At 31.6% G+C, this 24,938-nt stretch overlaps 1 protein-coding gene across 1 annotated transcript in view; it reads left to right on the top strand.

The window, feature by feature from the left end:
* Nucleotides 1-24,938, top strand: part of LOC102808919 (uncharacterized) — an 83,428-nt gene that overhangs the window by 43,160 nt on the left and 15,330 nt on the right. The window contains exons 3-18 of the mRNA XM_085504842.1: nt 186-291; nt 1,073-1,169; nt 2,462-2,541; nt 3,036-3,116; nt 3,360-3,467; nt 4,865-4,979; nt 5,572-5,740; nt 9,236-9,364; nt 10,757-10,859; nt 11,515-11,693; nt 12,240-12,426; nt 14,076-14,129; nt 14,340-14,431; nt 15,381-15,538; nt 16,373-16,557; nt 17,343-17,505. Coding sequence (XP_085360968.1) covers nt 186-291; nt 1,073-1,169; nt 2,462-2,541; nt 3,036-3,116; nt 3,360-3,467; nt 4,865-4,979; nt 5,572-5,740; nt 9,236-9,364; nt 10,757-10,859; nt 11,515-11,693; nt 12,240-12,426; nt 14,076-14,129; nt 14,340-14,431; nt 15,381-15,538; nt 16,373-16,557; nt 17,343-17,505 — 2,006 coding nt within the window. The remainder of the gene's footprint in view (nt 1-185; nt 292-1,072; nt 1,170-2,461; nt 2,542-3,035; nt 3,117-3,359; nt 3,468-4,864; nt 4,980-5,571; nt 5,741-9,235; nt 9,365-10,756; nt 10,860-11,514; nt 11,694-12,239; nt 12,427-14,075; nt 14,130-14,339; nt 14,432-15,380; nt 15,539-16,372; nt 16,558-17,342; nt 17,506-24,938) is intronic.

Below are 24,938 nucleotides of genomic sequence, written 5' to 3'. Positions count from 1 at the left end.
ATTTCCGCACGTGTGCAGCTGACGACCCTCCCACTTTAACACAATGCTATCCATGGTAAAGACAGATTATTAAATTCTGTATTTCAGTCTGTAACTCTAACTTTAATCCCAATCTCTGATACTTGTACTTTTCAACAAGACATCTACCAAATACAATTATTGAAATACGTTTTATTTTTTTGTAGAGTTCCCAGTTCTGGATGTAGAAAAGAAATCTTGGAATCTTACTGTTCTTACCATTACAATTTAGATGGCGGGTGTGTACCACCGGTATTACTACAACATCCCCAGGTAAACAGTATTTTGTGTTTTCTTTGAGTGGACGTGCGATGCAATACAGAGGTATTGGGTGTTATTTGAAGAGGCGCCAGTTGTATTTTACTGAAATGTCAGATGTACAAAATGTACTTATAATAGATGTTTTGAGATTAGCAAATCTGTTTTTGGCTGAAATCTGTGCATATAACAATTTGTATGTAAATTACATATTAATAACATTATTAGCTAGTTTTATGTTTTTTCTGTTGATCTCAAATTCATTTGGTATTAAGACTTTATTACAAGGACACTGTTACATTGTGAATATTTAATGACTAAGGGACGACGTCAAAAGATCGATGTCAGATAAAAAACTTATTTGCTTTAGTTTGAGGATGGCCTCAATAAGTTTCCATCCTACAAAAACGATTTTATTTTTTAATGAAGTAAAAAAAATCTTGGAGTATTTGTAGTTCGTTTTTTTTTCTATCCAATCATGGACAGAAATAACCGAAAAGGGAAAAAAAATGGTTTGGTTCGAATGTAAATTTGTGCGTCAAATGAGGTGCATTTGTAAAATCTTTTTACACCCACCCGACAACTAACTGCTATGCAATACTACTGTCCGATTATCAATTTGTATTTAATGGTGAATGTAGTCTGACGCCATGACCAATATTTATCAATTAAGTTTCAGTAGGGGGGTTTGGAAAAAAACTAAAGGAATTAAGTTTTTTATCCGACATCGATCTTTTGACGTCATCCCTAATTTGCATATTAATAATTAGGGACTTGTATATTTTATATTCTTCAGGATGGACAGTCTCTCTCAATGACCGACAAACTTAAATTTTCTTTCAAGAGTTTGCCAGAGCCCGGACACAGACCTGACTTAACAGAGCATTTAAAACGTAAGTTCTGCTGCGTTTAAGTTGCATACGAGATGTCTCACACACCCAGCTACGATTGGTTGAACAATGAGAGAAACTGTTCACCTTGAGATTAGTTGATCATTGCGTGAAGCCTGTTTGATATCAAGTTATATTTTCTGTTTTAAGGCTAGCTTACACTCTATTCCATTTATCTGACCAAACTGATAGGATTAATCTGATGGAAAAATAGATGTTCACATCTCAGATCAGATTTAATTTAATGAAATTAAACATGTCTAATTTTTAAAAATCTGATCAGACATCTGATTCTGCAGTTCACAAAGTCAGATTAATCTGATTAGATATATATTTTATAAATTATTCTTTATTGTACAAATACTATTGATGTTAGCCAATGTTACAGAATATTTTTTTTATGTTGCCCAAGAAAAAGATATCATATTATTGCATCTATAGAGGGCGCTCTAATCACATCACAACAAAGCTTTACTTGTGTATTTTAAACAATCGCAGCATATATACAGACTTTGTCTACAGAAGGCAATATGGCACTAATATATTGGATAATTTAAATTATTCTTTACTCTAGGATAGCTAAGAACTATATGTACGTCTTCACATATGCATGTGTCTCTCATCGCCATAGTAACCATACATTATAGTCTCCATATATTTCCAGTCACCATAGTCAGCGATACTGGCATCGTCACTTTATCAACATAGTTTAGCCAATTGTCATTTGAGCTGTTCAAAAAAACATAGTATCTTGCCTATCGATTACAGAATTTCATATTTTCTAGGTATCGTAATGTATATGGCAACCAATGGCTTGGCGCCTTCATATATAAGCGAAATGTTCAGTCCCATCTCCCAAGCCCACAAGTATAGTACACATTGCTCTCTTAAAAATAATTTATGCATTTCTAAATGGAAAACATCCATGGCCCCAGAGGACGTTTTGGTATAGAGGGGTAATGGAATGGAGTAACTTACCATCCTATATCAGAAATTCAGCCTCATTAGGCATTTTTAAGAAAACTTACAAAATATATCTTGAAAAAATTGTTGTAAATGGCTCAAGCCTATAGTGTGTATATTGTGTTTGTATATTTTGTTTCTACATTACTTTAATGTATATTGGCCTACCCTCTTTAAACAAAGTGTTAAAATTAAAATAAAAAATAGTAACCATTGTCAAGACTCAGCCATCATTGTTTACCACCTTGATACATTCTGGATGGACTGAATGTTCCATAATGATTTATTTTTCTCTTGGTGTATAAATAAACCTAATTTTCTGTTATTTTCAGTAATTTCCAGTCCATATGCAAGTCTAATTCCAGCCAGATTGGGATTTGCATTAATTGTACATGAGTACCCAGATACTGTGGTAAGTCAACACCCATCAAGAAAGCTTGAAATACGAATTTATCTAATCAAGTAGAATCTAATCTAATCAAGTAGAATCTAATCTAATCATATTGAATCATGTGTCCAATCAGACACTTAAAATTTTGTCTTCAACTGATGAGAAATTTGTAAAAAAAATGCAATACTATTTTCAATGCCCAAAATTTGTTTGTTTGAATTTCATTTGCTAACATTTTGAATGGTGTTCAAATGTTTATGTTGCTGTAATACGAAACACTGCTCAATCCACGGAATCTATTAAATATTTCAAATAATATTCTCATGACTCAAAAAAAAAGCTTTTAGATGCAACCAAAACAATATCTATATATAATTAAATGGAAATGGATAAATTGAAGCTGAACAAATCTGGCAGACGTCTTTAATTGCATATGAAAGCATTATATATATGTACAATATTATTAAATATATTACTATAATCATAAATCAGTTTCTGTTTATTTGTTTTGTTAGATCCAACTTTTGCAAGCTCTCTACCGACCACATTTCTTTTTCTGTGTACATGTTGATCAGAGAGCAGAAGAGATTCGACAAGTGAGTGTCAATTCGTTATATGGTGTTTCCCCACACACTGTTGTCACATTATCTCTGAGGCAAGATTCAAGGAAACTGCACCATCACCTAGCAACTGCTGTCCTCACATCTGAGTGTTTCCAGGGCATGTTCTGATTATAGATCTGCAATAATAACTTTACAATAAATAACCTCAGTAATTTTTTTACAATAAATAACCTATGTAATTTCTTTTTTTCTTTTTCTTTGACTGTTGTTCTATAGGACCTCATAGAAAGGACCCAGTCTTATAAGAACATTCACATATTACCCAGGCATAGGTCATTTGTTGCATCATGGGGTTCATATGAGATTGTAAGAGCAGAATTGGAGGTAAGAAATAACATACTATTATATAGACACCCTATTTACTGTACAACCTATTGTAATACTGGTACATACAAATAAATTACTTATGGGACTTTGGAAACATGTTCGGATAATCCATAATTCGGATAATCGGTGTTGGGATAATCGAGGTTTGACTGTAGCTACATGTAATTTTAGCAAATTTGAATCAATGCAAGAATTAACAGAATCTTAATTTAAGTGCCAACAATCTAATTGTGAAAATATACTTTATTTTAAATCTGCAACATCTTGAATTAGTGGAAATTGCAGATTAGGTAAAACAACATGCTAGTTGAAAGACAGGTTTTACAGTAAATTCTAACATACCAGCTTTATAAAGCTTGTTTGTAGTGGTTGATTACTCAACTGTGATGCCATCTGTTTCAGAAAAACTACAACAATAACAAAAATTTTTATTAAATGCTGGTTTAATTTATTTATTATTTTGTATTTGACTGATTATAGAAGTATAAACAAAAGCGTTTCAATTTTATTTTGAGACCTACAAAATAAATGTGATACTCCCATCTCATTTTCCAGTATTACAAGTAATATGTAAGATAAAAAGAAAACCTCCGTGTTCATACGCAATCAGAAAATGATGACTTATGGATTGACCTCTGTGCATCCATTCATGTGTTCATCAGTTCATCTGTTTAGACCTGTATCTTGGTCATGCAATGGCCAATCACATTAAAACTTCATACACACATACAAGGTTCCAAGATTTCCAATGTATGTTCTAAGTTTGAACAAAATCCATACAGGATCAAAATCTAAAAATAAAAGAAATGCAGGTTTTTGTTAACTGTTAACATTTGGCCATCTTGAATCAGATTATGAAGCGAATTTTGTTCTACAGATCAGATTCAGAATGGCCAACTGGTGGCCATTTTGTTCAAACAAATGCTGTATATATCTCTGACATGTCTGATCATTTTCAAACTTTATATACCAGGGGTTATACATAATTATGTATATATATCATCATATTCGAGATGGCTGCTTGGTTACCGTTTTAATGTTAAAAATATATCAAAATCAAGCATTTCTGCCATTCCTAACCCAGATCTTGTTTATACATGGATAGCTATTGTTCATCTTGGTACTTACATTGAACTTATAACATGACCTTAGATCAGATTAAAATTAGCTGAAAAATAGCACCATGTCTCTGACATACATTGACTGATCACAATCAAACTTTACAATATAATCGTCATATGATTTGTTTCATGTTCTGATTGAAGATGGCTGACTCATTTCAGTTTTCTTTACCATTGAACTAACAGGGACTATGTCATGACATAACTCATTCAATTTAAAGTCACAATGTATGTTGATAGATTAATGGTTTATTTTTATTTTCTGTTTGTTAGTGTTTTGAAGAACTATTACGAATGGGAGCCTGGGACTTTGTTATTAATCTAAGTGGCGCTGATTTACCAATAAGGAATGTAGATGACGTGGCTGCATTGCTGGCACCAGCTAGAGGTAGGTAGTTCCTGCAAGACGGAGCAGTTTTCTGCAAATGTATTGGAAATTCAACAGTTGAGCAGATGTTGTAAGTAGACATATGTCAACAGCTGCTGGTTACATGTAGCCTACTAATTAGGCACCCCCCAAAGGAAGAGGCATTAGCCATTAAACTCTGCAGTAGATTAGACATGACATCATAATGCTGCACCTGTTCTGTTCATCATGGAACATCTGGTACAAAAAAAAAATAGTTTTGTGAATAATGTGGATCAAAATTTCCTCTTTCATGGAAGTACACTAATATTTATATATATATAGACATGTTCTGTTATTACTGTGAAATGACTAATTTTCGCTGGGTTTAAATTTCGCTGATTTACCATTTCAGGCATATTCAGTGGGTTTTAAATTCATGGTTTTATCATTTAGATAATGTGTTCTATGCTAAATTTTACATATTCAGTGGGTTTTAATTTAGCGCATTTTCCAGTCAGCGAAATAAGAAAAAACTAAAACCCTGTGAATAATTTCCATTTCATCGTTGTATTACTCCCCAAAAATGATTAATTCCAAAATGAATGTCACTTGGCTCATCTTTTGTTTACAGGTCACACATTTCTTAGAAAGAATGGAAGGTGGCGAGATCGGGTACCAAAAGTCACCGACTTCACCGACTGGTATAGCTGCGATGCCCATGTTTACAATGCATCCTATAGAGGAGAGCGCCCTCAGTGGGCAGATATGCATAGTGCATCTCAGTGGGGGGTATATGCAAGGTAGGTTGAATGCGCATCAACTTCTGATTTTGAGGTTCTGACCATATTTGAAAATTATTCTATTTTTTTTTTATTTTTTCTTATTCAAAATATTGGCTATCGGCATACAGAAAATGAAAAAATACAATTGTATGGTTTCCATGGTGACAGTATTTCATAATATCTCGAAACTTAGGAAGTTATACGAGTCCTACTACTTTTGTTGTGTTTCCATGGAGATATTATTAAACTAATGGGTCTGCTGGTTAATGGTTTCACATTTTCACAATTGTGGTTTGTTGATTAATTGACTCAGAGAGTGTCACAATTTGTTCTGATCACTTCCATGACATTTGATTATGTGATGTGGCAGGGATGTTGTCTTTACTGCGTAGTCATGGTAACAATAATGATTGCGTCATCTGTGCATACTGATTTCGGTTGGTTGAATATGTGAGTTTCTAGTTACTTGGAATGTACATTATAACTGTCAAAGCTGTTTGTTGTCAATACATGTACTTCAGTGAACAGCTAGTACCCGGTATCTTTATTTAAGGAAATCATGGTTATCAAACGATGATATTACTATACATCCACTCATTTCAATGCTTTATCATGTTATGACCCCGGAATGACCCTTGTTGAAAGACGAAGCTTATGACAAGACAATCATGGCATGTTTATTTTTATACACTACATTCGAAACATTGACAGACACTTATCAAGAGTGCAATGTAAAATGACATCTGTGTGTGTACTGTTTTATGATATAAAGAATGGTATACTGTTCATAACACTGTAGGTAGGTGGGTGTGTGTGTGTAGGCGGGGGAGGGCTGGAGATGGGGGTAGGGTGGCGGATTATGGCTATTTGGTGAGGTGAGGTGAGGTGTGTTTTAGCTACAAACAAAATAAACTCACATTGCAACTTCAAATTATCATTGTCATGCTCTAATATAGACCAAGTGTAAAATGCCTTGAAATGTATTTCTCTCTTTTGTTTAAAACTCTACACTATTGGTCCTACTATGTATTAAGTTGCTTTAGAGTGTTTTTAGCTCCGCTGTCGACTTTGTCGAGCGGAGCTTATCATATGAGTGATTGTCCGTCGTCGTCGTCCGTCGTCGTCGTCCGTCGTCCGTGTCAATGTTTTACTTTTTCGACTTCTTCTTCTTCATGATGATATCTTCAATTCTCTAATTTTGGTGAATATTTTTGTCATTTTTGGTAAAAAATTAAATTTTCGACTTCTTGTTAAAAACCGCAAGTCCAATTGCTTTGATATTACATATATAGGTACTACATGTGGACCTCTCTCAGACTTGTTAATTTTGTAATGATATCATCAATTTTCTAATTTTGGTGAATATTTTTGTTATTTTTGGTAAAAAATTAAATTTTCGACTTCTTGTTAAAAACCGCAAGTCCAATTGCTTTGATATTACATATATAGGTACTACATGTGGACCTCTCTCAGATTTGTTCATTTTGTAATGATATCTTCAATTCTCGAATTTTGGTGAATATTTTTGTCATTTTTGGTAAAGTGATATTTTCAACTTCTTGTTAAAAACCGCAAGTCCAATTGCTTTGATATTACATATATAGGTACTACATGTGGACCTCTCTCAGATTTGTTCATTTTGTAATGATATCATCAATTCTCTAATTTTGGTGAATATTTTTGTCATTTTTGGTAAAAAATTATATTTTCGACTTCTTGTTAAAAACCGCAAGTCCAATTGCTTTGATATTACGTATATAGATACTACATGTGGTCCTCTCTCAGATTTGTTCATTTTGTAATGATATCTTTAATTCTCTAATTTTGGTGAATATTTTTGTCATTTTTGGTAAAAAGTGATATTTTAAACTTCTTGTTAAAAACCGCAAGTCCAATTGCTTTGATATTACATATATAGGTACTACATGTGGACCTCTCTCAGAGTTGTTCATTTTGTAATGATATCTTTAATTTTCTAATTTTGGTGAATATTTTTGTCATTTTTGGTAAAAAGTGATATTTTCAACTTCTTGTTAAAAAGCGCAAGTCCAATTGCTTTGATATTACATATATATGTACTACATGTGGACCACTCTCAAATTTGTTCATTTCATGATGATATCTTCAATTCTCTAATTTTGATGAATATTTTTGTCATTTTTGTAAAAAGTGATATTTTCGACTTCTTGTTAAAAACCACAATCGTTTATGGTGAAAAATTATATTTTTGAATTCTTGTTGAAAACAGCAAGTCCCATAGCATTGATACTATGCATATTGTTCATTTTCTAATGATATCTTCTGTTCTTTAATTGAAATGTGCATTGCTAACAGCGGAGCTATCTCAGCCGAGAGGCTGCTTGTTCAAAATTTGAATAACTTTTTCAATTTAATTTGTTGTTTGCATGGCTATTAAACCAATTGAAATTTAACTGTATGGAGTAGAACAATCTCTAGGAGTGTATATGCAATATAAATCACAGAATTTTCTAAAAATGGTATTTATTTTTTTTAATTTTTTTTAGAATATTCATATTCAGTAAATAATGTAGCATGTGGGAGTGTTGAAAGATTGTATGTGTAGCTCCCTTACTTTTCAAAACTATTTTTTACCTTGTCTAATCATTATAGATGATAGACAAGATATAGGGGAGGAAATGTCTGTCCTTGTTGTTGCTGTTGTCATTGACTCTGTCATAAAACTTTCTTGTGACAAACTTGGATATTAACCAGTTTCGAACCTCAGCCAAGTCTGATTATGGTACATGTTTTATATATATTTAAATGTCACTTAAAATTGTCAAATTTCGGAATCTTGTCAATCGCTATCAAATGTCAACCAGGTTTAATTTTGATGTAACTAGTCAAGATTTGGGGTAAAATTTGCTGAAATGAAGACATTTATACTGCTGTTAAAGAGAATTTAATGACAGTATTATAGTCTCCAAGATCGGTCTGTTAGATAAGTCTAGTAAACCAAAATGTTAAGTATATATAAAAAAAAAAGTGACAAGTGCAGTGTTTCCCACCTTTTTCAAATCTGGCTAGTATTTTATTTTGCTTAAATGCACTATTATTTGGGAACTTTTTTACAATTTGTGCTATATTATTTTATAAGGTACATGTAGATTAATATAGTATATGTAGTATTAATTCAGGAACACATTGTCTAGTATTTTTCTTGCTGATTTTTCTTAGATATGTTGCTGAATCATTATTTTTCAGGAACTTTCATCCAATTCAAATTATATTATTCTATGAGGAACATTGAGGTTAATACAGTATATTATTTTACGAATATAGATATTAATTAATTGTCTTTTTTAGCCCGTATTTTCCATTTAATATACTTAGATAATTTAATATTATTGCATTGTTTCAGAACTTTCATATTCACCTTCTCCATGAAAAACAAAAATTAAATCGTTAGTTTGCTGCTTATCCATACCTTTATTTAATCTAGGTTTTCAATAGACAAGGTTACAATAGTTACGCTATGTTTTCTTTTTACAGAGAATTTGTCTCATTTATTGTGTCTGAAGACCGTGGTCCAAACAATAATAAGCTCCAATATTTTGCACAAACTTGTATTATTCCTGATGAAAGTTACATGATGTCAAATCTCATGATATCACATCTTAGGTATGTACACTTCTTTATATCACACGTCTCATGATATCACATCTTAGGTATGTACACTTCTTTATATCACATGTCTCATGATATCACATCTTAGGTATGTACACTTCTTTATATCACACCTCATGATATCACATCTTAGGTATGTACACTTTATTATATCGCACCTCATGATATCACATCTTAGGTATGTACACTTTATTATATCGCACCTCATGATATCACATCTTAGGTATGTACACTTTATTATATCGCACATCTCATGATATCACATCTTAGGTATGTACACTTCTTTATATCACACCTCTCATGATATCACATCTTAGGCATGTACACTTCTTTATATCACACCTCATGATATCACATCTTAGGTATGTACACTTTATTATATCGCACCTCATGATATCACATCTTAGGTATGTACACTTCTTTATATCACACCTCATGATATCACATCTTAGGTATGTACACTTTATTATATCGCACCTCATGATATCACATCTTAGGTATGTACACTTCTTTATATCACACCTCATGATATCACATCTTAGGTATGTACACTTTATTATATCGCACCTCATGATATCACATCTTAGGTATGTACACTTTATTATATCGCACATCTCATGATATCACATCTTAGGTATGTACACTTTATTATATCGCACATCTCATGATATCACATCTTAGGTATGTACACTTCTTTATATCACACCTCTCATGATATCACATCTTAGGTATGTACACTTCTTTATATCACACCTCTCATGATATCACATCTTAGGTATGTACACTTCTTTATATCACACATCTCATGATATCATATCTTAAGTATGTACACTTCTTTATATCGCACCTCTCATGATATCACATCTTAGGTACCGGTATGTACACTTCTTTATATCGCACCTCATGATATCACATCTTAGGTATGTACACTTCTTTATATCACACCTCTCATGATATCACATCTTAGGTATGTACACTTCTTTATATCACACCTCTCATGATATCACATCTTAGGTATGTACACTTCTTTATATCACACATCTCATGATATCACATCTTAGGTATGTACACTTCTTTATATCACACCTCTCATGATATCACATCTTAGGTATGTACACTTCTTTATATACCACATCTCACTAAGCACATTTTATTGACCTACATGTAGCTTTAGTTTTGCTATTTTCACTGTTATGTAAAATGCATGTGAACAACAGGATAAAAATAGAACTCATTGTTTTCCAGCCAAGTTCATGAACTTAAAATTCCGTGAAATTACTCAAAACATCGAAATAGTGAAATTAAATGACAGTGTAAATAAATGGTTTTATAGCATTTCTGTCTTGACTTTACCATCATGTTGCCATGGTTATTCATTATTTTCAGAAATACTTATCTTCCTGGTCATCTACATTTTCTGAAGAACTTTGACAGTCGAGATGAATTTGGATTCTGTCGACATACAGATGATATTGATTTTTGTGGACAGGTATGTTAACCGAAACCATGGTAACCTTTGCTTTGTCTTAGGACCATGATCAATATTATTCAGTGACTATTGACGATCCTGACCAATTTCACCAAATGTCATTGAAATTCTGAAAAGAAGTCAATTCTACAGAGAATCTATATTCATTCCATAGAACATCAACACAAATTTACAGAAAATGTATTGAAAATCCACAAAAAAAAGTCATCGAAAAAATGTATTGAAATTCTATGCAAAGTCTAGAAATTCTATTGAAATTCTACAGAAATGTATAGAATTATATGGGAAATCTAAAAATTCTATTGAAAATATAAAGAATTTTTTGTAAGAGTTTCTTTGCAACTACTGTGAGATTTAAATTATAAAAAAAATGAATTTGATGATTAGAGATTAGAGATTGTAAAATCCAAGATAATATTGTGTTATTGTAAGAAACAGTATTTGAAAAATAGTATCAATCTGTTATCAAAAATGTGTCACATTTTCTTTAGCAACAAGAATACATCCGCATAATTATGGAACTATCTCCTGAAGAAAAACCTAAAACTGATCGTGATATACGACTCTTCATCAATGGTGAACTATTTGATTTCTACTGTCATTAATTTGTTCATCCATGCAAAACTTAACATAAATGGTTTATGTAACATTGAAGGGACCAGGAATATTTGAAATAGCTGATATGGTAAAAATTCAGGCCAGCTCTACTCACGCAATGTTTGCAAGAAAGTTTGATTATGATGTCACAAATGAAGTACGGCAACAAACGCTACAGTGGGCAAAGTATGGATTCTACGATAATCTACAAGCGGTCCTTGGAAAAGACATTTTAATGTATGTCACTGCAGATTGTTTTATCTTCTTTCTGTCTGTAGATCTTTTTTTCTATATTTTCATTCTTTTTTTATGTCTATCCAATCGCCTGTTCATTTGTCTGTTTCTGTTGATCTGTTTCCATTGATCCGTCTGTCTGTCAGTTTGATGTGCCTGAAATTAAACCGATTCAACTACATATAAAATAATGAAAAAGTTTTTTCCCAGCTGAGTACTCCCTCTAAATGCTCGTATTTTGCTGAAATTGGAAGCTCTCTAACCCAAAGCTTATTTATTCTTGTATGCCAAAAGGTTTCGTTGCAAAATAGAAGGAATTACATTCATGAGTATGAATATAACACTGAGTGTTTGTTCATGCTTTAGTGTGAAACTACAATGTCAAAATAAGTATGTCAACTTTCAAAATATATTTCTCAGCTGTGAAAATCATCTATCTACATGTTTCGTTCTCATTTTATTAATAAATTCTCACAAGTTACTGGATTGTCAGAGTCTTTGTAAACTTCAGTGAAGTACATTGTATATATTTTCAAATTTTTGTTACAGTGATTTGGTTGAAGTGACTTTAGCTCATCGCTATGGCAGCCTATGGAAGCAGAAAGTCAAGTTTGAAGGGATAAAGAAATGGAGACTTTTTCCTCAGTTTTATCATAGCAACGCCTGTTGTCGACCTTTATTTGGTACAAGAAATGCTGTTGTACATGAAGTTAGATACTGGCTTGATTTGAAAGTGGTCAGTTTTGGTCTTTATTTATTTCATAGAATTTTGTTGTTTTGGTAGTGCTACATATTATGAGTTTTTTCATCATACATTAAAAGTACCAGGAAGGTAAATAAAACTATTAAAAAAAAAACTAGGACAAACAGTTAGTTATTTTTTTTTTGATCATAAGAGTGATCAATATTTTATAATTTTTGGTATGTTTACATGTATTTCATAGATAGATACTATTCATATTGTTTTAAAAAAATTAACAAATATGGAATAAAATTAAAATGACATCTACTACAAAATGTAGTTTCCTAGAATGTATTTTTGGTTTAACTAAAACATTCAGCAGAACAGTTCCAAACTGTCTCATAGCTAAAACCAAATAGTACTACCATGGAAAAATGAATTACCTCCAGATCCCTATCCATATTCTATGATTCTATTGATGTTTTCCAGCCAAAATAAACACAGATTTTATCAATTTTTCAGGATTACATGTCTATATTTATAATTCAATAATAAATGCTAACATTTTGGTCAAAAAGAGACATATTCCGGACACTTTGACTCAAAAAAAAAGTATCCCATTTCAGAGACTTTTGTTCAAAAATAGACCCCATTCCAGACACATACATATTAAAAGCTTTCTAGAATGAATATTTAAATGATCATAAACATGTATATGGGTTGTCAGTTACTATTTGTGCTTTTCATAATGGAACATTTGATTGATTATTAGTTTATTACAAATTGATTTATTACTTCATAATGAACATTATAATAGACAAATTGCTTATTCATTTGATTCTGGGCCTGAGGGACTAACCATAAATTAGGAGGGGGGTCAGCACGGAGACAATTTTCGTACTAGTATGAATGACAAAAATCACTAGTGTCCCTCATTAGCTGGTTTATTCCCTGAGGCTTTTTCACTATTTTGTCAGATATTTTTAGGTGATAGGTTTGTTGTAAAACAAGACAGCGCCTGCATGTGACGTATTCCTGCAGCTTGTCTAGTCAATATAACACAGTTTTAATTGGTAAATGTGACTGACCTTTTTGTCAGCACTGTGTTATTTTTATGTCGTAATATATCACATACAGACGTCTTTATTCACTTGGATGCCGTGGCCAGTGTTTTCTGCAACTGTTTGGATTTTTGAAATTGACACTTAATTAAAGTTGTACGAGAATCCTAATCCTAGTTCTAAAGACACCTGCCGATTTGAACCCATTTAGACAGACCCCCAAATAAGGCCTTTAGATTGACTTCTGTGTTCATGCATGCATACGTGTGTGCATCTGTCAGTGCATTGCCACCTGTATCTTGGACATGTCTGGACCAATCATATTCAAACTTCATTTATGCATATCATACCGTATATTATGCACATCCATTGATATACGATCCAATTCAAGATGGCAGAATGGTGTCCTTTTTGTCTTAAAAACTACTGTTATGTGTTGATGGATTTCGTTCCAACTTGGTACGGACATTTTGGAAGCTTGATGTGTGTCATTTTTTTCTCTCACATCACATTCAAAATGACTGACTGAATGACATTTTGATCTCTATTAAAAAAAGTGACTCTGTAATGTCTTGCCATGACTTGTGTCTGCTATTTGAATTGAATGCGAATTCTTCATATAAATTTTTTTTATTTCTTCAGATCGAGTTTGATGGCAGCATTAACGGCTCAGCAAAATTACTTCGATCTTCTGTGGTACGTCATTTTATTTTTACTAAATATAAAATCAATATGTATTATAACTTTCATTCTCCGTATTATCATTTCACAAACTTCACAGCAGGACATAATGTCAGTATGTTTCTATGGCAACCTGACTTAATGACTAGCTTGAAGAAATAACATTGTCATCTTTTACACACATGCAGTTATTAAGTCGTGATAATCTGTGTCTGTCACTCCTAGATTCCTAAGGCACATTCAGAATGTTTTAGTGATGGTCACCTGAGGGCGCTGCAGTTATCTACTGTCGTGAAAGCTGCTGGTAAAGGCGGATGGTACGTATTCATGTCACTTTGTATATATTGATTTTACATAAAAATGTCAAAAATAGAGACTCTGCTTATATGCTGTGTGAGACACCAAACATTTTTTTTTCAGTTTTCTGTTCCAAGCACTTTGAATTTCAATTTCAAGTTAAAATCTTTACAGAGACATTACTAGAGACAGTTTCATCGTTAAATAAATCAACTGACAGATATCGTATTTGCTATGTTAGAAGCGCATCTTTATATAGAAGGACACATAAGCCAAAAATCACATTTCTTGTATGCTGGATTATTGTAATGTGACTTTTCAACCATAGACTCATCTCTCATTTGCATAAAAAGCATGCACTACACACATACTAATACTGTAAAATACATTATTTTAGCTGAAAAGATTTTTGGGTGTTTTGTATGGAATTTATTTTCACTGATTTCTGACAACTTGAATGTTAAATATAGGAAAAAAGGTATATTCGCTAGATTTTATTTTCACTGAATTATTCCTTCAGTGAAAATTTATTCCAAGCGAAAATAAAGTATTTTACAGTAAAGCAAATATGGTAGTGTTACAGTAGTTACAGTAGAATTTTTTGCCCCAGTGTAATTATTACTGCTACAAATTTCTTGATCTTCACTGACTTTCGAAATTTGTGAAATTCGAGCATTGTCTCGCTTGATTGCAATATAGTATTTACACTGTTTGTAAAAAAGTCTGCACATAACCCAGTGTGAGTTTGATGTAACTGAAAGGCAGGTGGTTGGTGTAAACAATCAATGGGGGTCCCATATCGAATAGGACGCGGCGTGACAACCACTGTTTAATATCTTACCAAACAAGTGTTCTGGCTTGTACACTACTTAGTGATGTTCTAAAAATAAATAAAAATAAAAATAAATAGGGTATCTGTATTGGAATGTATGTACATGTATACTCGTTGATAATGGTTCTCACTCGTAGGACCGTTGGATCTGTGATGGAGAAGGTGGCACAGACGTTTGTGCCATATGATGTTTCATCCACTGATACCATATACGTGAACGCTTTGTTTCGGATTCCCAGGAATGAAGACGAGGATGGTCGTAATCTAGCGTGCAGTGATGAAAACACCTTGAAACGTGAGTCAAATATTTGGAAATGTTAAATTAAAATGTTAAATTGTCGACAATAGAAATTTTCTTGATTTCGTAATTTGAGTTTGTGAGTGAACAGCTACTGTTACGACTCCCTGTTTAAAGGACATGGGTGAAATTCTCACTTTTACAAATTTAAAAAAAAAATTCTGATTCAGCTGGGTAATAGTATTATTAATTAAGATTGCTTGATACATTTTCCCAAACTTGTTGGGTTTGAAGTGGAAATGCAAGATTTGTTGTGTGCATGAGAAACGTTTTATCAACCATCATATTTTCATAAATAGGTCCTATTTTTTAATTTTTTTTTCAAAATAGAGTTCTAGACTTATTGTTTCATTACTTTGGGTTTTAAAAATAAAAAAACAGGTCATGTTTTAACTTTTCCCTCCATAGAGTCCCACGTATTAATCTATATACAGTAATATTATGTTGATCACAAAAAAATATGTTTGTACCATCATTTTTTTCCACATATGATCTTGAAAGGCAGTAAGCAATCTATTCGCAAAATATAAACAATATCCCAAAGACTTTTGTGAAACTGTATTGAGCAATCTTAACCCTGTTCATGTGACTGAACATTACATACTATCACTACAAGTGACACTTTCACAATATATGATAGTGGGCGTTGATGGTCAAGCAGTTCTTCTCATTCTTGTTAACTTGCTTGATTCAGTTGTATTAGAAATATTATTATTTGGTATTAGAAATATCTCATTGCTAACAAACACTCTCAATGAATGAGACGTTTTTTTTGACTGGATGCGATGTCATGACTGTTACACTTTGAAATACATATTTCTTTTATTATAGGCTATGGAGTCAATCCACGCAATAAAAACTACAACTATGCCAGGTTTCCTCTAATTGGAACGGAAACCCTAGATTTTAATGCCACCCTTATTGAGCCATCTGGCAAAGCACGGTGTATGAGAACTATGAAGTTTACACACAGCAGAGCGGCGCCCGAAAAGGAAACACTTGGCAAAAAAACTAAAGTATGTGAACAATTTGCATGTCATTATGACATACCGGTATTTTAGAAACAAAATGTGTCTGTTTTGTTCTTTGTCTTCATGTTCAGATGGGGGCAATTACGCAATAGTTGCAGGGGATTGTGGGTACAATATGGCCATATCAAGCAATTACAAATTGTGTCCGTCATTACACATGCAGTGGATGTGTTCATTTTATTGCAAAATTTCAGATATTCTATTTGTCAGACATGTTATGTCCAAATTGATGTTGTTTATTTCATAACTGTATTTTTATAATGTTTTAAATTTTTTATTTTGGAACAATTAAAAATGATTTCTCAAAATGAAAACCGAATAATTGCTACACCTGCTGAATTTCCAGCAGAAGTCGCTAATTGTTAAATCTCAGATGTAAAAAAAAAAAGACATATCACAACATGTCAGAATTCAGTAGATGAGCAGAGCTTAAATAGTTTCTCTATGGTTTTTATGTCAGAATTTAGTAGATGGGCAATGCTTAAATAGTTTCTTTATGGTTTTCATGTCAGAATTTAGTAGATGGGCAAGGCTTAAATAATTTCTCTATGTTTTATGTCAGAATTCAGTAGATGGGCAAGGCTCAAAAAAGTTCTTTATGTTTTTTATGTCAGAATTCAGTAGATGGGCATGGCTCAAATACTTTCTCTATGTTTTTTATGTCAGAATTCAGTAGATGGGCAAGGCTCAAATAAGTTCTCTATGTTTTTTATGTCATAGTTTAGTAGATGGACAAGGCTTAAATAGTTTCTCTATGTTTTTTTTCTTAGGCTCCACCCGACACCACAACATTCACCAATTCATTCTCTCACTGTGGATACATTGAAGAAGGTTTATGGACGTTAAGTTTCACCCAGCAAGGAGTATCTGATCCATTTCAGTACAGAGCAAGTGTTTATATCGTTCGTGCTACAGATGTAAAAACAGTGAAAAGTATGTATTTTATATTTTCCTGGTTGTACAATTAATTCTTAGTTGTCCTGCAGTGACAGGCTTATTTATGAGCATTTGATTCTTGCTGTCTACAATCGTTTAAGTGTCCCTCTTGCTGTTCTTGCTGCTATGTATGCGCTGTCAGGTACATGCCATGTCTGTATTGTGCATTAATATATTGTGTGCTATTTTATCTTTTACAAGTTCTAAGGGGTGATCTCATATTCAAACACTTGGGGCAAACCTATGTTAACCCAAACCGTCCGCATAAAGCCCAATTTTGTGGTTTTAAAGTTTAGACAATAGACAGTGTGTCCCAAGATGGCCGCACGAATTTGCATAAAAACAGTGATTCAAACCAATCTCGTTCCCTCCCTTCAAGCTGTATATTTTTAGGATTGACAGTTTACGTTGATTTTTCAAGACCAGATAAAATAAAATGTGTAGATTTATTTGTGTGCAAGCTTCATTCACAGTGCGTCTTGCCTAAAAAAACACTCTTCCAAATACCGGTGAAAAGAGTTCTGAATAAATTGTTTTGTTTTGACATATTGTGAACACCACACTTAATACAATGAAATCTTGTAAACACCACATTTAATACGATGAAATCTTGTAAACACCACACTTAATACGATGAAATCTTGTAAACACCACACTTAATACGATGAAATCTTGTAAACACCACACTTAATACGATGAAATCTTGTAAACACCACACTTAATACGATGAAATCTTGTAAACACCACACTTAATACGATGAAATCTTGTAAACACCACACTTAATACGATGAAATCTTGTAAACACCACACTTAATACGATGAAATCTTGTAAACACCACACTTAATACGATGAAATCTTGTAAACACCACACTTAGTACAATGAAATCTTGTAAACACCACACTTAATACAGTGAAAACTTGTAAACACCACACTTAATATAATGAAATCTTGTAAACACCACACTTAACACAATGAAATCTTGTAAACACCACACTTAATACAATGGAATTTTATAAACATACCACTTAATATAATGAAAACTTGTAAACACCACACTTAATACAATGAAATCTTGTAAACACCACACTTAACACAATGGAATCTTGTAAACACCACACTTAATACAATGGAATTTTATAAACATACCACTTAATATAATGAAAACTTGTAAACACCACACTTAATACAATGAAATCTTGTAAACACCACACTTAATATAATGAAATCTTGTAAACACCACACTTAATACGATGAAATCTTGTAAACACCACACTTAACACAATGAAATCTTGTAAACACCACACTTAACACAATGAAATCTTGTAAACACCACACTTAATATAATGAAATCTTGTAAACACCACACTTAATACAATGAAATCTTGTAAACACCACACTTAATACAATGAAATCTTGTAAACACCACACTTAACACAATGAAATCTTGTAAACACCACACTTAATACAATGGAATTTTATAAACATACATACCACTTAATATAATGAAAACTTGTAAACACCACACTTAATACAATGAAATCTTGTAAACACCACACTTAACACAATGAAATCTTGTAAACACCACACTTAATACAATGGAATTTTATAAACATACCACTTAATACAATGAAAACTTGTAAACACCACACTTAGTACAATGAAATCTTGTAAACACCACACTTAATATAATGAAAACTTGTTAACACCACACTTAACACAATGAAATCTTGTAAACACCACACTTAATATAATGAAATCTTGTAAACACCACACTTAACACAATGAAATCTTGTAAACACCACACTTAATACAATGGAATTTTATAAACATACCACTTAATACAATGAAAACTTGTAAACACCACACTTAGTACAATGAAATCTTGTAAACACCACACTTAATATAATGAAAACTTGTTAACACCACACTTAACACAATGAAATCTTGTAAACACCACACTTAATACAATGGAATTTTATAAACATACCACTTAATACAATGAAAACTTGTAAACACCACACTTAGTACAATGAAATCTTGTAAACACCACACTTAATATAATGAAATCTTGTAAACACCACACTTAACACAATGAAATCTTGTAAACACCACACTTAATACAATGGAATTTTATAAACATACCACTTAATATAATGAAAACTTGTAAACACCACACTTAATACAATGAAATCTTGTAAACACCACACTTAACACAATGAAATCTTGTAAACACCACACTTAATACAATGGAATTTTATAAACATACCACTTAATATAATGAAAACTTGTAAACACCACACTTAATACAATGAAATCTTGTAAACACCACACTTAACACAATGAAATCTTGTAAACACCACACTTAATACAATGGAATTTTATAAACATACCACTTAATACAATGAAAACTTGTAAACACCACACTTAGTACAATGAAATCTTGTAAACACCACACTTAATATAATGAAAACTTGTTAACACCACACTTAATACAATGAAATCTTGTAAACACCACACTTAACACAATGAAATCTTGTAAACACCACACTTAACACAATGAAATCTTGTAAACACCACACTTAATATAATGAAATCTTGTAAACACCACACTTAATACAATGAAATCTTGTAAACGCCACACTTAATACGATGAAATCTTGTAAACACCACACTTAACGCAATGAAATCTTGTAAACACCACACTTAATACAATGGAATTTTATAAACATACCACTTAATATAATGAAAACTTGTAAACACCACACTTAATATAATGAAATCTTGTAAACACCACACTTAGTACAATGAAATCTTGTAAACACCACACTTAGTACAATGAAATCTTGTAAACACCACACTTAATACAATGAAATCTTGTAAACACCACACTTAATACAATGAAATCTTGTAAACACCACACTTAATACAATGAAATCTTGTAAACGCCACACTTAATACGATGAAATCTTGTAAACACCACACTTAGTACAATGAAATCTTGTAAACACCACACTTAACACAATGAAATCTTGTAAACACCACACTTAATACAATGGAATTTTATAAACATACCACTTAATACAATGAAAACTTGTAAACACCACACTTAGTACAATGAAAACTTGTAAACACCACACTTAGTACAATGAAATCTTGTAAACACCACACTTAATATAATGAAAACTTGTTAACACCACACTTAATACAATGAAATCTTGTAAACACCACACTTAATACAATGAAATCTTGTAAACACCACACTTAACACAATGAAATCTTGTAAACACCACACTTAACACAATGAAATCTTGTAAACACCACACTTAATATAATGAAATCTTGTAAACACCACACTTAATACAATGAAATCTTGTAAACACCACATTTAATACAGTGAAATCTTGTAAACACCACACTTAGTACAATGAAATCTTGTAAACACCACACTTAATATAATGAAATCTTGTAAACACCACACTTAATACAGTGAAAACTTGTAAACACCACACTTAATATAATGAAATCTTGTAAACACCACACTTAATACAATGAAATCTTGTAAACACCACACTTAATACAATGAAATCTTGTAAACACCACACTTAGTACAATGAAATCTTGTAAACACCACACTTAATACAATGAAATCTTGTAAACACCACACTTAATACAATGGAATTTTATAAACATACCACTTAATATAATGAAAACTTGTTAACACCACACTTAATACAATGAAATCTTGTAAACACCACACTTAACACAATGAAATCTTGTAAACACCACACTTAATACAATGGAATTTTATAAACATACATACCACTTAATATAATGAAAACTTGTAAACACCACACTTAATACAATGAAATCTTGTAAACACCACACTTAACACAATGAAATCTTGTAAACACCACACTTAATACAATGGAATTTTATAAACATACCACTTAATACAATGAAAACTTGTAAACACCACACTTAGTACAATGAAAACTTGTAAACACCACACTTAGTACAATGAAATCTTGTAAACACCACACTTAATATAATGAAATCTTGTAAACACCACACTTAATACGATGAAATCTTGTAAACACCACACTTAACACAATGAAATCTTGTAAACACCACACTTAATATAATGAAATCTTGTAAACACCACACTTAATACAATGAAATCTTGTAAACACCACACTTAATACAATGAAATCTTGTAAACACCACACTTAACACAATGAAATCTTGTAAACACCACACTTAATACAATGGAATTTTATAAACATACATACCACTTAATATAATGAAAACTTGTAAACACCACACTTAATACAATGAAATCTTGTAAACACCACACTTAACACAATGAAATCTTGTAAACACCACACTTAATACAATGGAATTTTATAAACATACCACTTAATACAATGAAAACTTGTAAACACCACACTTAGTACAATGAAATCTTGTAAACACCACACTTAATATAATGAAAACTTGTTAACACCACACTTAACACAATGAAATCTTGTAAACACCACACTTAATATAATGAAATCTTGTAAACACCACACTTAACACAATGAAATCTTGTAAACACCACACTTAATACAATGGAATTTTATAAACATACCACTTAATACAATGAAAACTTGTAAACACCACACTTAGTACAATGAAATCTTGTAAACACCACACTTAATATAATGAAAACTTGTTAACACCACACTTAACACAATGAAATCTTGTAAACACCACACTTAATACAATGGAATTTTATAAACATACCACTTAATACAATGAAAACTTGTAAACACCACACTTAGTACAATGAAATCTTGTAAACACCACACTTAATATAATGAAATCTTGTAAACACCACACTTAACACAATGAAATCTTGTAAACACCACACTTAATACAATGGAATTTTATAAACATACCACTTAATATAATGAAAACTTGTAAACACCACACTTAATACAATGAAATCTTGTAAACACCACACTTAACACAATGAAATCTTGTAAACACCACACTTAATACAATGGAATTTTATAAACATACCACTTAATATAATGAAAACTTGTAAACACCACACTTAATACAATGAAATCTTGTAAACACCACACTTAACACAATGAAATCTTGTAAACACCACACTTAATACAATGGAATTTTATAAACATACCACTTAATACAATGAAAACTTGTAAACACCACACTTAGTACAATGAAAACTTGTAAACACCACACTTAGTACAATGAAATCTTGTAAACACCACACTTAATATAATGAAAACTTGTTAACACCACACTTAATACAATGAAATCTTGTAAACACCACACTTAACACAATGAAATCTTGTAAACACCACACTTAACACAATGAAATCTTGTAAACACCACACTTAATATAATGAAATCTTGTAAACACCACACTTAATACAATGAAATCTTGTAAACGCCACACTTAATACGATGAAATCTTGTAAACACCACACTTAACGCAATGAAATCTTGTAAACACCACACTTAATACAATGGAATTTTATAAACATACCACTTAATATAATGAAAACTTGTAAACACCACACTTAATATAATGAAATCTTGTAAACACCACACTTAGTACAATGAAATCTTGTAAACACCACACTTAGTACAATGAAATCTTGTAAACACCACACTTAATACAATGAAATCTTGTAAACACCACACTTAATACAATGAAATCTTGTAAACACCACACTTAATACAATGAAATCTTGTAAACGCCACACTTAATACGATGAAATCTTGTAAACACCACACTTAGTACAATGAAATCTTGTAAACACCACACTTAACACAATGAAATCTTGTAAACACCACACTTAATACAATGGAATTTTATAAACATACCACTTAATACAATGAAAACTTGTAAACACCACACTTAGTACAATGAAAACTTGTAAACACCACACTTAGTACAATGAAATCTTGTAAACACCACACTTAATATAATGAAAACTTGTTAACACCACACTTAATACAATGAAATCTTGTAAACACCACACTTAATACAATGAAATCTTGTAAACACCACACTTAACACAATGAAATCTTGTAAACACCACACTTAACACAATGAAATCTTGTAAACACCACACTTAATATAATGAAATCTTGTAAACACCACACTTAATACAATGAAATCTTGTAAACACCACACTTAATACAATGAAATCTTGTAAACACCACATTTAATACAGTGAAATCTTGTAAACACCACACTTAGTACAATGAAATCTTGTAAACACCACACTTAATATAATGAAATCTTGTAAACACCACACTTAATACAGTGAAAACTTGTAAACACCACACTTAATATAATGAAATCTTGTAAACACCACACTTAATACAATGAAATCTTGTAAACACCACACTTAATACAATGAAATCTTGTAAACACCACACTTAGTACAATGAAATCTTGTAAACACCACACTTAATACAATGAAATCTTGTAAACACCACACTTAATACAATGGAATTTTATAAACATACCACTTAATATAATGAAAACTTGTTAACACCACACTTAATACAATGAAATCTTGTAAACACCACACTTAACACAATGAAATCTTGTAAACACCACACTTAATACAATGGAATTTTATAAACATACATACCACTTAATATAATGAAAACTTGTAAACACCACACTTAATACAATGAAATCTTGTAAACACCACACTTAACACAATGAAATCTTGTAAACACCACACTTAATACAATGGAATTTTATAAACATACCACTTAATACAATGAAAACTTGTAAACACCACACTTAGTACAATGAAATCTTGTAAACACCACACTTAATATAATGAAAACTTGTTAACACCACACTTAACACAATGAAATCTTGTAAACACCACACTTAATACAATGGAATTTTATAAACATACCACTTAATACAATGAAAACTTGTAAACACCACACTTAGTACAATGAAATCTTGTAAACACCACACTTAATATAATGAAATCTTGTAAACACCACACTTAACACAATGAAATCTTGTAAACACCACACTTAATACAATGGAATTTTATAAACATACCACTTAATATAATGAAAACTTGTAAACACCACACTTAATACAATGAAATCTTGTAAACACCACACTTAACACAATGAAATCTTGTAAACACCACACTTAATACAATGGAATTTTATAAACATACCACTTAATACAATGAAAACTTGTAAACACCACACTTAGTACAATGAAAACTTGTAAACACCACACTTAGTACAATGAAATCTTGTAAACACCACACTTAATATAATGAAAACTTGTTAACACCACACTTAACACAATGAAATCTTGTAAACACCACACTTAACACAATGAAATCTTGTAAACACCACAC

The sequence above is a fragment of the Saccoglossus kowalevskii genome, chromosome 10, assembly GCF_978046115.1.
Source record: "Saccoglossus kowalevskii chromosome 10, keSacKowa6.1, whole genome shotgun sequence".
Taxonomy (NCBI): domain Eukaryota; kingdom Metazoa; phylum Hemichordata; class Enteropneusta; family Harrimaniidae; genus Saccoglossus; species Saccoglossus kowalevskii.
Note: the sequence above shows the minus strand (reverse complement) of the source record. Positions and strands in the feature narration are given on the sequence as shown.